Source organism: Tyto alba, unplaced genomic scaffold (genome assembly GCF_018691265.1).
Source record: "Tyto alba isolate M040663 unplaced genomic scaffold, T.alba_DEE_v4.0 Super-Scaffold_46, whole genome shotgun sequence".
In the NCBI taxonomy this organism is placed as follows: Eukaryota; Metazoa; Chordata; class Aves; order Strigiformes; family Tytonidae; genus Tyto; species Tyto alba.
The window spans coordinates 8,764,849-8,778,780 of record NW_024881322.1 but is presented as its reverse complement, the minus strand read 5'-3'; the positions used below and the strand labels follow the sequence as shown (position 1 = coordinate 8,778,780).

At 40.2% G+C, this 13,932-nt stretch overlaps 1 protein-coding gene across 6 annotated transcripts in view; it reads right to left on the bottom strand.

The window, feature by feature from the left end:
• BMPER (BMP binding endothelial regulator) overlaps window positions 1-13,932 on the bottom strand; it is a 153,116-nt gene that overhangs the window by 55,567 nt on the left and 83,617 nt on the right. For 5 of the 6 annotated variants that reach the window (XM_032988841.2, XM_042806440.1, XM_042806437.1 and 2 more), the window contains 3 exons: window positions 13,377-13,517; window positions 10,990-11,094; window positions 5,339-5,384 (listed from right to left, as the gene is read on the bottom strand). In XM_032988841.2, coding sequence (XP_032844732.1) covers window positions 5,339-5,384; window positions 10,990-11,094; window positions 13,377-13,517 — 292 coding nt within the window. The remainder of the gene's footprint in view (window positions 1-5,338; window positions 5,385-10,989; window positions 11,095-13,376; window positions 13,518-13,932) is intronic. The other variant, XM_032988842.2, reaches the window with a different exon arrangement.

The window sequence follows — 13,932 nt, the reverse complement described above, 5'->3', positions numbered from 1 at the left end:
ATTATTCCCAGCTTATTGCAGATACTTCTTGTCTCTATCAGCTGTCTAGGGTAGAGTTAGAAAATGGCAATTACATACAATACTTCCCCCTAAAACTTTGCCAGCCTCCAACCGTTTTCAGCTTAGGGACTTTCTGATCTATACATTGTTTCACTTAATTTGATAGATTTCCTTTCTGTGAATTTGTCCAGTTGAATCTAAAAATGTTTTTAGCATCAATAACATCCTTGGGCAAAATGTATGAAGAACCACTGCCTCTTGTTTGTTTTGAACCTGACATTCACGATCTTTTATGTCTTCTTTTGCTCATCTACACATGCACATGAAGGCAAATATACCCATTCCCTCTCTGTCCCTGAAAAACACATATTTTTCAAAGGAGAACCCCAGAGCTATGTTCAGGAAGCTGTGATTTTTAAAATGCCTTAGGCACTCAACTCTGATTAAACATTATTGGATGCTGGCTGCAAACACCTCTAAACCTCTTTTGGAAATTCTGCATTTAGGATCCCAAATCAGTATTCAAAACTTCTGGCTTTCATAAAAGCTACTGGGAGCTCGGCAGTTTTCACGTTTTTTTTTTTTTTTAAGCAACTAAATATGGACTGCACACTTTTACATTTGACAATCTTAAACTACATGTGTGATTCATGCAGTTTGCTCAGGTCTCACCTAAGGCTCTGCAGCTTACTTGCAAACTAATAATAATAGTATTTAGGTGCTATAGTGAATACTATAGAATTCCTGGCACTCCTTCCTTGCATTTACAAATCATGTGCTCAGTTCAAATGAAATAGTGACTTTCATTAGAAAAGTTAATGGGGAAGGTAACTGTGGGCAAGGAGCACCATTTCTGAATACACATTTAGCTGTACAAAAAGAGAAGCTGAAAATGCAACAGCAAGCAACAGAACATTTTAGCATTCCCCAAGTTTTAACATACATTCATAAGGGGAAAAAAAAAAAAAGTTTATGAAATCATGACCTGTTTTGGCCAATATGGAGGGATAAAAGTCTGAAAAACAACTCATTTCTAGTAAGTAGTGTGCTGAGTAAAGTTAAGAACCACTTATTGAAATAAGTGGTTGCCAAAAAGTACCTCTCTGTCTTCCACCCAATGCCCCCCAGCCCCCTAGACAGTATTTAGCCTTTCTAGAAAGTCAAGATATATATACTGCTTGGTGGAGGCCAGACAGACAGTCAGCACACACATCCTGACCAGCCGGAGAGCACAAGCATATTGGCTGGGCAATTAGCACACTCGCAGCTCCAGAGCAGCCACGGGATATATTGTCTCTAGCTGGGTTTATTATTTGTTGGGATATAAAGGAAATGGGACACAAATCCATAGGAAACCAGGCTCTGTTAGCTCTGGTGCTCATGGAATAGCTTGTTTTATTTATTCAGGAGATCAGAGCAGTCAATTGAAGTCCAAGATGTCCAGATGTCTGGTCACACTATTCTGGGCTTGTAGCTAGTTAAGAGTGGCCAAGAAAAATATACTTTAAATTATAACTAAAATTGGTTTGGACACTTTCTAAGTAAGGAGAGGGAGGAAAAAATACAAGTTTACCACTTAAGGGTGTTCTGGTTGCACATCTATAATTCAAAAAGATCTCAGCTTTTTAAAAATAAAATGAAACTTTGAATGCAATTAGCCCATATGCTGAATTAAGCCCTAAATCAAACAGAACACATTATTAACTTTTGAAAACTAGCTACAGAACACGCATAATAGAATTTCATTAGCTTTTCTGTAAAAAATGCATAGGCATAGAGTACTTTCCTCATAACTGCTGCATATTGCAGCTTGATATAATACACATTACAAGGTGTGGTGTCAAAAACTCCACAGGAGTCTTTATGGTCTATTTCATAAATAAAATAGCTATTCCAATTTGTCCAAATACATATTTATACAGTAGACCATCATGGCTGAAACGGCTGAGGAGGTAAATCATGAACAGCATTCCAGTATGAATAAACAATTGCAGTCTTTTTGTTGATGTATTTCTCCATGGCAAGGAAATAACATAAGAAACAGGACCAGCAGGGGCCTATGTGGTCCTTTAGTCCCACTCCCTGTGCTCACAGGTACCTACAATGCATAACTCCACCTTTTTTCTTTTCTTTCTGTTTTGGGGTTCGGGCTTGTGTTTGTTTTGTTTTGGTTTTTTTTTTTGAAGACTCAGAACTTTTTTCAGTATTTCTATAAAAACACATATAAAGGATGCAGGAGCAGATAAAGTACCAACCTTTTACTCCTAAGTCCAGGTCCAAATGCCCTTGAGTTTGGCTTAGCTCCCTTGGTCATTTTATCAATTAAAAAAGCTGCAGAATGATTTGTGATGAATGAAATTTTCTGCCCCAAAAGAGGCCTTTACTGCAAAATTAATCATGTGTACTGCTAGACCTAGATGACTGCAGCCCACTTTGAAAAAACTTCATCCACAAAACCTTACAATGGCTTGGGTAAGACTGCATTAGGATTATTGACCAGGATTAAAATATATCTACATGGTTGCAGTAGGAATCTTTCATAATGCATGCTGTAATTTTAGCAAGGCCTATCAATTCTTCTTTGTCAAGGACAAAGATTTAACCTCCACTGCAAATTCTCATCTTTGTCTGGAGTTGAGAGCAGTCTGTTAATGTTATTTGAACTCAGGTTTAGTGTTTTCTTTTTTTAATATGAAAATGACCTTGGTCTAACATAGGATTACTAATTTATGGAATTGACGTCAGTGGTGATTTTTCTAAATCAAACCCAAAAGAGTACATTTCATTACATTTTTACAGCAGCATAAACTAAACTGTTGAATTTTCCACTGGTATGACCACTGTGTTTAATTAGTGATAACTGTACGCCAGCCATGGAGCTTAAACAGCAACATGCCAAAACTAACCATAGTTAACTTCGGCAACAGTAGACAAAAGAGACTCTCCAGCCCTTTAGGAGACGAGGTACTTTTTCTCTCTGCAACAAACTGCTTTGAAAATAATCCTTTGATTATTTTTCATTTTTCAGTTTAAAGTGTATCCTTTAACAACGTGACTGTTTTTGACCCACTTCATAGAAATTGGCTGCATTTAAACTGCACTCAAAGCTCTCCTGTGTACAGTATGTTCTTGTACCTCCTATGTTGTTTTTACTTTGGAAAATTAATATCTGCTGGACCGCCAGAAATGTCTGGTGTGTTAATATGTGGAGAGAGGATCAACATGAGTGGGTGGGTGAGGGAAAGGGCTGTGCATGTACATCTTATCTCATCAGAAACTGGCTGAATTAGCAAAGCTTCTAATTACTATCTGAGATAGTGATCATCACCGAAATCCTTCTGCCTTTTGCTTATCTTATGTCATGATGAGATTTACAGCACTTCTGGCACAAAGGTGGAATTAGTTCCTTGCAAATGGCAATTGTTAAAATGCTAATGCTAAAATAGCTAGTGGTAGCCACCACTGCTGTATGACAGTGGGTATTTAAGCTCTTTGATTACATTACCTGATAAAAGCTGGGAACAGCCTTTTAATCATAAAAGCTTAGAATCAGCTCAGCATCAGCTCTCCTCCAAATACAAGATGTGTCCATAGTGAGACACTACTCCAAAAAAAGGACACCTCTGTTTCATGTGCAACGGAGGACCATGCCACTGGGGAACAGTGCAGCGAGCCTCCTTGCCTCACTCCAGCCTGCAGCCAGTGCAATGCAGACAGGACCCATAAGAAGAGTCTAAGGGAATAAGGTTGTTTATCCTGAAGGCTTTGGGGAAACCTAAGAGCAGTCTGCCAGTACCTAGCAGGAGGTTACTGGGAAGATGAAGCCAGGCTCTTTACAGACCTGCATGGCAGGAGGACAAGCAACAATGGTCTGCTGTTAATTTCACATGTTTTATATCCATGACCATTCCTTTCTTACTTTCCAGGTAACCTGGCTCCTAGAGGAGTTATTTTTACTTTGAAAAAATCTTTTTGCCTCCTTCTCCCATGAAACAACTATCACAAGTCATCATTGTCTGGCAGCACTTCTGAAGGAGTCACTGTACTGTCTTCTTTTTAACCACTTACAGTAGAGGGTCTCCAGTGCTTTGAGGGAGTGGCTGGACCCATTATTTTCCTCTCCCCTCTCATGTTACAAAAGAATACAAGACAGAGGTTAAATGAGACTGAAACATAAGAACAGAGGGAAGATAGAGATCAATAAATTCATAACACTAATGACATGTCATGTTCAAGCAGAGGTCTATGCAAATTTCTTCTCCCTTGAAACTCAGAAAACATGAAATCAATTGCTGATCAGTTGAATCCTCTTTAATTTCTCCCTCTGCTCAGTATTATTTCAAGTGTTTCTGAGGTTGCCATTTGTATTTAATTTCATTTTGATACTGAAGACTTGCAAACTAGATTTATTTTATCACAAGTTCTGTATTTCAAAATAATTGAGCTGCAGAGTGGAAAAACAGGCTTTTAGCATATGGAATATGTGCAATCCAAGAGCACCCAGAACTAAGTTGATCAGCAAAGCCAATTTGACTTTAGACAAAAGAATAGGAAACGCTCTCCTTAAAAACCTGTTCCTTCTTTCAGAAGTCTTCCTATAAATCATAAAACCCCATTTTAGCAGTCTGTCCCTATTTGGTAAAATACTTAAACATGACCTGAAGGAAATACGCAATTGTATCCTGTTAACTTCAGTGAAGCGAGGTCTCCCTGTTGACTTAAATAGGACAAGCTTAAAGATAAGTATTTGTGTAAGTGCTTTGCTGGCTAGCAGAGAACACAAGTGATATCATAAGATGGTTATTCCTGAAGTGAAGAGTAAAGGGATAAGAAGGTGATGGTTGAGCTAAACATCATAGAGACAGAGCGAGAATTTTCTATTGTACTTTCCACTGCTGCCCCAGACTGTGTCTCAGATTTCTGCACACCTTTTTTAACTCTCACAAATCATCTGCAAAGGTGTTGGATTATATGTACACATTGCTGGGCTGCTATTTACAGGTATGAAAGGTACACAGTCCTAAAAGTTACAACTCTATTCACTTGCTTATTTTATTACCTACAAATTTCAAAGGCCAACTATATCCTTCAAAAAGCAGCACCTCAGATTTGACAAAAATAGTGTAATTTGGAAAAAAAGTAAAATAAAATAAAAATAAAATACTCAGCCATTTTATTTTAAATTTACAGATTTATAGGAGGCAAAATCTGTGGCCAGCAATAATCACCTGCCCTTTACCCTTCTAAAAAGAAGGCAGAAAAGCAAACATGGTTCTACTATATTTATTTTCTCTGAAAGAATAAAAAAGAATTTAAAGAATGTGAAGAAAGAACTTACTTTCAGTGCAAATAGGACAGCATCCTTTTCTGTTCAGGATTTTACCCTAATTGGGAGAAAGACAGGCTGATTTAATGAAAGAGTTTTGGAGCAATGACTGTGTTATGTTGTAAGGCTGGATAAGCCTTTGAAAATAGTTCAAGTTGTGTTTGAACTCAGTGCCCTGGTTACAGCTTCAAATATCAGGTGCTAAAAACAGACAGAACTATTCAAAGAGCTTCCTGGCAGTCATAAGAAATGAAATACTAAAAGGGTTCTCTGTTACCGCTTTTCTCTTTAGAGAGAGTGTGAGAGAATTTTGGACTCGTGTGTTCTAAAGCAGACTAGTCATTGGGCTAACAAGATCACTACCTTTTCCCCCACCTCCCAAAATATATACAATACATTTCCTATGCACACCCTTTTAGTTGCCACACAGAGGCAATCTGCTCCACACCCACCCCCACGCTCCCTCCAAATCATTCATTTTTCCTATAAAAATGGAGGGAAGGGAGGGAGGGAGGGAGGGAGGGAGGGAGGGAGGGAGGGAGGGAGGGAGGGAGGGAGGGAGGGAGGGGAGGGAGGGGAGGGAGGGGAGGGAGGGAGGGGAGGGAGGGGAGGGAGGGGAGGGAGGGGAGGGAGGGGAGGGAGGGGAGGGAGGGGAGGGAGGAGGCACTGGTAGAGATCTAGTTTGGCCAGGTTTCTTTCATGGCTAAATCTTGTAGTATCTCTCACCAAATCATATTACCAATCATGGACCAACCTCCTCAATTAAGTAAACAGGCATGTATCAAAGAATGGGCAATATCTAAAAGCAAACGATTTGGTCTAGTCATAGTAATATGGACAAAAGGTTCGAGTCTTTATTTACCACTCTGCCCAGGTCAATTTTATTTATGGTTGTGTCTTATACAAGGCTGGCTAGAAGCAGAAGGCATGCCTCTGTGTACGAACATTCATGCTCTTTTTCAGTCAGCATCGAATTAAAAGATGTTCTATCTGATTTTAATTAAATTCTCTATAGCTAACTGTCAAGCTAGAGGATAAGCCTGGAAAATTTCAGACTGAACAATGTGTTTTTCCAAGCAAAAACTGGTGTAGCTTATAACAGAGCTTATGGTGATACTGGAGCTCACCTGCACTCCCATACATGGAAGGAAGAAGTTTATGGAGATGTGCTGCTCCCCAGCACTGACCCTTTGTTTAAACAGTTTTGAACACAGAGAAAATCCCATCTGTGGGACCACTGCTCCCATTCCCCATCACACAGGTGAGCAAGAAGCAGCCAGCAAGAGCAAGCAAACAGAGCTGTGTTGTTCTGCCCACTCAACAGTGCAGAAAAGCCAATGAAAATGGACAAGAAATAGGTGGCAGGTCTAGGCAGAGAGCGGGGAAAGTGGGCACAGACAGCGAGCCCTCTTGCTGTCTGCCTCGCTTTCTGCCTACAGCTTTGACAATGTGCATGGGGAGAAATGAACTCCAAGTATCAGTATCTGCCAGCAGACTGGAGCGGAGCACGCTCCATCCTGCTCGTGCTTGATGGACCCAGATGGCATGAATGAGAGCTTGGTGATGAGTGCGCTTGGGCTCATCATCCACAGGGCATAGAAATTCAGTGTATGCTTGTCTTTGAATGTGCAACTGCATGTGAGCAGACTTGAGGCACATCTGGACTTGAGAAAAGGGCTGGATCATAGTTTCACTGGCAGTGTAGGCAATGCTTAGATACTTGTGTGACCACCAGGCCCCAGAGCAAAGAGAATAGCTGAGGCCCAGGCTGCAAAAGGGAGACCTACCAAGCACCTGCTAGGACAAAACCCCTTAAAGGATGAACTGTTAAAACTGCACAGAAATACGGAGATTGGCAACACTTGTTTGTATGAATGGAAGACTTGCAGCTGAATGCCACACACTGTAGTGCACAGCCTTACCTCTCCGTTTCAATAAAGAGTTGAAATCATCAGCCGAGGTGGAAGTGGCAAGAATTCAAGTGAAATTGGAATCTCCAAGGCAGCCTGCTGAGGCTGGTTACTTGAGCCACCATGTTGGCCCGAGATCCTGTTTTTGTCTTGTAGAATAAGGAAACCCATTATTGCTAACATGTGCTGCAAGAGTTCGTTAGCATTGAGGGTTCCCTTAGGAGTGGGCTAAGTGATGTGATCCCATTTTTCCCTATGAATATTTATAAGCAGACCACATTTGAGTCTATTTATTTTCTGGGATTTTTCTTCTTTTTTATGAGGTTTTCAATTTTATGCCTGAGGTTTTTATTTTCTATTTTTTTAAGACAAGACTAATTGCGGGGGGAAGGGTTTGTTTGGTTGTGCAATAGCAACAGCTGTTGTTTTTTTGTGCCTCATTTGGCACCAGAGTAAAAACAGCAACTTTTTGTTTGTAATAATAACAGATGTGTATAACATTAAATGCAGTCTGTGCTAGAGATGGGAGAACGTGTTCTGAATAAATTTTCAACTCACTTGAAGTTCACGGGTTCAAAATTTACCCACAGAATCGAACTCTGCAAATGTCTTCACATGCCATGAATTTAGTTCTATTAACTTTTGCACAGCCTTGGAGCTCAGAAAAGTCTGTATGCTGTAAAATTCACCAGGCTCTCCTCTAGCAGTACAAAAAGAGACATGTCCATGACCACTGACCATTACCACAGGCTTACATTGTTAGTAGGGAATGCAAAGGCATCAGGAGGAGAGGCGAGGCAGAAAATGATAAGGATGGGTAATGAGAAAGGAGTTGGCACAAGACAAGAAAGAGGCTGGAACAGGGCTAGGGCAAGTGAACAGCAAATCAGGTAAGAAAAGGTCTGAAGGTTCTCTGAAACTCAGTCCTGCCAAGTGTTGAGATTACTCCCTTTCTATAAAGTATTTAAGCATGTGTTTAAGTTTAAGCACAGATGGAAGGCCTACTAACTTCATCAGGACTGGACACATGCTCAATGGCCTTGCTGGATGGAGGCCAGCATGTACCGCACCTTGCAGGCTGTACCGCGCCTGCAGGTAACAGAGAGAGGGAATGTCCATGTGGAGCCAGCGGTTGGAAAGTAAGAAACAGAAACCACAAGCCACAAGGCTTTCTAGAAGCCCAAAGAGGACCAATTTTACTATAAATATGACAGGAGGGATTGAATTTGTGAGATATATTGCCTCCTCTGCAGATGAAAAGAAGCAAAGAAAGACACTTCCTGTAATTACTGATACAGGATTAAATGCTGCAAAAAGAAAAGAATAAAAGAAACAGAAAAATGTGCCTAGCCCTATGAAGAAAATGAAAGAAATGGCAGAACAGTCTTCAAAAATATGTCAGCCTGCCACCATCATACTGAATAATACAAATGGTTGCATGGTATTGGAAATTTCTGCAGAATTACCACTTTGAAATCCATCCTTTCAAGAAATAATTGGCCAAAAATCTATGTTGATAGATTAAATAATATTCCATCACCAAAAATCTCCACAGCATCATGCAAAGAGAATTATGACTGCATGGTAAAGCATTTAAATCAAGGATTAATATTGTAAGTTCCTTGTGAATCTTCAATCCTTTCACACTCAGTTGTGTGTATCATAACAGTCTTAATGAGATAACTTTATGTGGCCTGACACCCTAAGGGACACTAAACAGCATTTTATTCCATGGCAGTTTCCAACAGTCAGTAGAGACTGCTTACTGCCAGAAATATTGTGAAGAGAGAAAAGAAATGGAGTTCACACCCCTACAGTTTGCAGAGACCGCAGCGTAACTCTGTGCATGATATCCAGAGTTCCAGTATCACAATCACTAATACATCTTTACTTTGAATAATATGGTGTGTTTAATTAATGTTTATAGATTTGTGACAGAATATCTCATCAAAGAGAGTGGAGCACAGCTGAAAAAAATAAAAGATTTAAATCTATTAGCATACATTATTTGCTTTTAAATTACTTGGTACCCACTTGGAATAGGAAAATAAATCTCACTCTACAGTTTACATTCTTTCTCTTACTTGTCCTTCCAATTTAGCTTGGAAGAGCAGAAATGTAATGTGTACCTGTGGAGGAGCGTGGGTTTGCATTCAGCTTGCTGTAGACTCCATTTTAAGGCAGAGGGAAGTCTGACTGGTTAGGTACTGGAGGGAATGGTGCTGCAGGGTAACAAAGCTGGTCTTTTCAGCCCTGAGGAACTGGACCTTCTCTGAAGACTCAACTCAGAGGTCTAGGGAAGTTTAGGACTCCACTTTAACCTTGTAGCAGTGTTGAACAAGATAGTCAGTCAGTTATGCTGCCACAGGACTAGGGATGGTGAATTTTTACCCATCACTATTTAATTTTTCAACTGATCATCTCAATACTCAAATTTATGGGTGAGTACTGCTGAAGTGGTGCATTTCACTTAAGATATATATTAAGCCATATTAGATATTTGATCTCAGAAGTATCTTAAATGTTTGAAATGCATCAGCACAGGGAAAATATTAATGAGATATAGGTTCTTGACCAACAAAGAATTTGAAGACACTGGTAGAGTCCAAGCTTTCACCTCCTGCTTATACTGTGCATGACCTGAAGGGAGCAAACCTGATTTCCATGAGCCACATCAGGTTCCCAGAAAAGCATCTCCATTTGTTCACACTTCCTAAGATGTATGCAATGTCTCATGTGAGGCCCATTAACAGAGCTGCCCTCCTCAGTGAGTGCCAGAGTGACAGGAAAAGGATGTCCCCTCTTCTGAGGATGCAAGCATCACTCTTGCAGCCCACTGTCACAGCAGAACAGGGAGTGCCAAGGTACAGGCTCTCTATTCTACCACCACTTCTGGCTGTCAAAAGTTCACACGTATAAAATTTTACAAACTAGAGTTTGTCATTTAAAATTTTATACCTAGGTGTCTGTGACTCATATTTTCCCCACTGGCTTCCAGGATGGAGAAGGAAACACTGAGAAGGTGTAATGCTAACGACTTGGCTCTCTCTTCTGCAGTTCTGTTCAAAGATCTGCCCCTACATAAGGTGCTACTTAGAGCTCCCTCTTCTGAAAGCTTGAGCCATTAAAGCAAAATAATTTGTCAGTGACAGAAATTCAAGAAACAAAGGTTGACTTTAGCTTGAGGTTTCAAGTAATGCTAATTTTTGAAGCAATTAAGTAAAGTTACAATTACACCACTCTTTGGATTCACTTCAGACTTTCAAAGGCTGCAACCACAGAGAAAGCAGCATGGCTTGATTGAAATAATTTGTTTTGCTTTGTCTAATTTACATTTTTAACCAAGTATTAAGCTTCATATGCACTGAAAAATGCAAGTACAACAACCTCCTGTGGCTTGCCTTAACAGTATACATGCTCTTGAAATATTAACATAGTCATCTCACCACTCTATAAAACTATTAAATGTATGTGAAAGAGATGTTCCAGTTCAGATACTTGGGACAGAGAAAGTTAAAGGGAGGAGAAGAAAGGGAGCAGAGTGTCTTCAGAGCAAGGACAGAGGTGGCAAGCCCATATTCAGGGGAATAATAGCACACTTGGGGAATGCCAGACTAAATTAATATGCCAGAGGATCCCTTCTTTCCAATCTGCATGCCCCACTGCCATGCACACACTTCCAAGAAACACTGGAAAAGATAATGGTGGAGGAAAATAAAAGAGAAGAAAGCTCTGTTCTTTTAAAAAACTCACATGAGGACAGCTGCTGACTGGAATGCACTGTTTCTTGCGACACTCTGTCTTGCCTTTCACACAAGCACAGATGGTGCAGTTCACAGAGGACCACATCTCTCCATCCTGCAGGAGGGAACATGATATAGTATCAGCTGGGGTGGCAACAGGAAGCTATTTCAGCAATGTATCATTGCACAAGAAAGGATGACTTTCCCTGTTGGCACTGTGTCATTGTTTAGTCTAAATTATTTTGAGGTGTCTGTCCATGGCCAGTTGTATTAAAGACAAAGATCAAATTCAGCAGGGCTTTCTTCCCTTCAGCCCTCTAGGTCAGAAATTCATTTTTCCAAGGCTAACCAAATCACATTTGCATTTTTTGTCAGTGTCCTGATTATTTGCATTGTTTGCTCTCCAGTATGTGTCTGAGATGTGATCACACCTACCACAAATTTTCATTTAAGCTCACATAATTAGAAAAACCTGATTCAGTGGGTTGAGTGACGTCTTTAAGTTGTTGCACGTGAAAGTATTTGATTAAGATGTCAGCATATAGTGAATTTATTCCCAGATGCAGCATCATTTTGACTTAGGGCAGGAATGGTCGAATAATGAATTCTAATTTAGATTACTTACAGCACTTTCACAGATATTTGATCTGCTAAACATCTGAAAATGTTTAGAAGAGATACAGTGCTGAACTTCTCAAATGCGGAGCAGGTAAGACAGTTTATGTATGGCTCTTTAAAATATTCGGTGTAGAGCAAAATATGCCTCATGGTCTCATCCCCACTTACCTGGGAAGGACTGCTTGTGGAACTGCTCTGGTTCCTTTTTACGTAGTGTTGCATTTGCCAAGTGTGGTTTCTAAAACATTCTGTCTCACCCACTTACAGTCTTGTGCTAGCCTACTTAGGGCCAAAACGCGCATGTTTCCTGTTTACAGCACTGCTGTGAAGGAAGGGCAAGGACAGACCTGACAGGAATGGGCTGTCCAACCAGACAGCTGTGAACAATTAGGTGCCCACCTCAACATGATGTTCTGACCAAAAGAACAGACTAAATCTGAAATGCCAAGGAACCTAACTTATTCAGTCCAGCATGCTTGGTCAAAACCTGTCTCTCTCCTATCTTTTATTTCCAGGCCATGTTACAATTGACTGGTTTTCCTGATGCAGCACATGTTCCTGTGGGCTTCTAATGACCACTCTCCAAGTATTTGCTAAGGTACCAGAATATATCACAGCAGACTGCATGAAGCTACCCTGATTATTTGTCTCATAGCTGGTTTTGAACAGGAGGGCAAAACCACATCTGCTGTGCCCATTCTACCTGTGTTAGACCATTAACTTCAACAGAACAATGCTGGATTTACCTTTTTGCATGTGAGGCCAGAAATGGGTGTACTGTCTCATTATTTTTTCTTACTTCATATAATACTTAGCAATATAATAAAATCTTCACAAGAAGCAGAATATTTTAGTTGGGTGCCTAAGAAGCAGGCATTTGTTCCTGAAGCACAATAGCACCAGTGTGAAAGTGCCAATCAGATGGAGTATAGTCTCAGCGTACAGTAGGTTCACATGTAATTTCCAGAATAAACACTTCAGCTATGTACACAAAAGATGGAATAAATGGGAAGCAATTCTGGCTGAGCAAACCAAGTATTCACAAAGGATTTAACATTTGATCTGATTCGAGGGTCTCTTAATTCACAGATGGCCCACGAGGTGACAGAATCTTTTTCTGACACAGTGTGAAAAAAGCTGCACCACTTGGAAAAACAAACAGGATCTCAGCAACAGCAACAGTGTTCTGCAGGGAATCCCCTGTGATTTAAAAACATTGGGTGAGAGCACAGTAGGTAACAGTTATTACACCGCTATTCCAATATAAGATGGCAAGGGTGCTGTCCTTAGCAGAGACGTGAAATGTAGTAAATCAATATAAGTAACTTTCAGCCAAGACGAACTTCACAAAGCTCCTGTTGGCTCAGCTATGGAAGGGACGCTTTGGCTCAGCAGATAAAGCCTAAATATCACTCAGAATATCTTCTCCATGACTATCAGTGTTTGTCTGGGAAAGCAGAGCATTACTAGCTCATACTAAAAATGCATTACTTGTCATGAAATAGCAGCTTGAATCTCTGTGTACAGAGCGGGAGACATCATGTCACATCAAGAAGGAACTAATCTTTAACTGCTGCATATGAGCAGAATGTACACAAACTCAGAAAAAAAAATAGCAGATGGCAAATTTTGCAAAGCTTTGCCTTTGAGTCATTCCATCATCAACCAGGATGGTGAGAATTCTGCTAAAAAACAAGCCACAATACTAATTTACATTAAACTCATGCTGGTTTAGCTGTTACAATGGTATCTATTCTTGAGCCACACCTGAAACATTACCTGGAAGATCTTATTGCCAAACTTGCACATTTTCACTTCCTCGGGAGAGATATATGAGATGCACTCCTTGCAGCAGTGGTCTTTGTTTTTATTGCATTCACCAGGAAGTAAGCACCTCTTCTTACATATCACTGTTGAATCCTAGGTAAAAGGAAATCATGAAATCATCACCAAGATGTTTGTACTCCCGTGTGTTCTTACCATAACATTTCTGCTTTCTCAGTCATTGCATCCACCCAAGCTACAGCCCAACTACTTTGAGTAGGTCTGCTCAGAGAAAATAAAAGTTATTTACTGGATTAAAGGAATCTTTCATGGTCTGTGGTCCATGAAAGGCCAGCTTGTGGTTCTGTTAGACTGCAAAATCTTACTTATTTGGTGACAATTTAATTTTTTTTCCTAGGTGCAAAAGTGCAAGTGGTCACAGTCATGTTAGAGGAACAACAGCAACAAAAAAAATACTGCCCTTCAGCAGAGATGTGGTAATTCACCGTTTAGAAACTCCTCTTCCACTGTAATGAAAACTTAAAGAGGATCACATAATCTGAGTAACTTC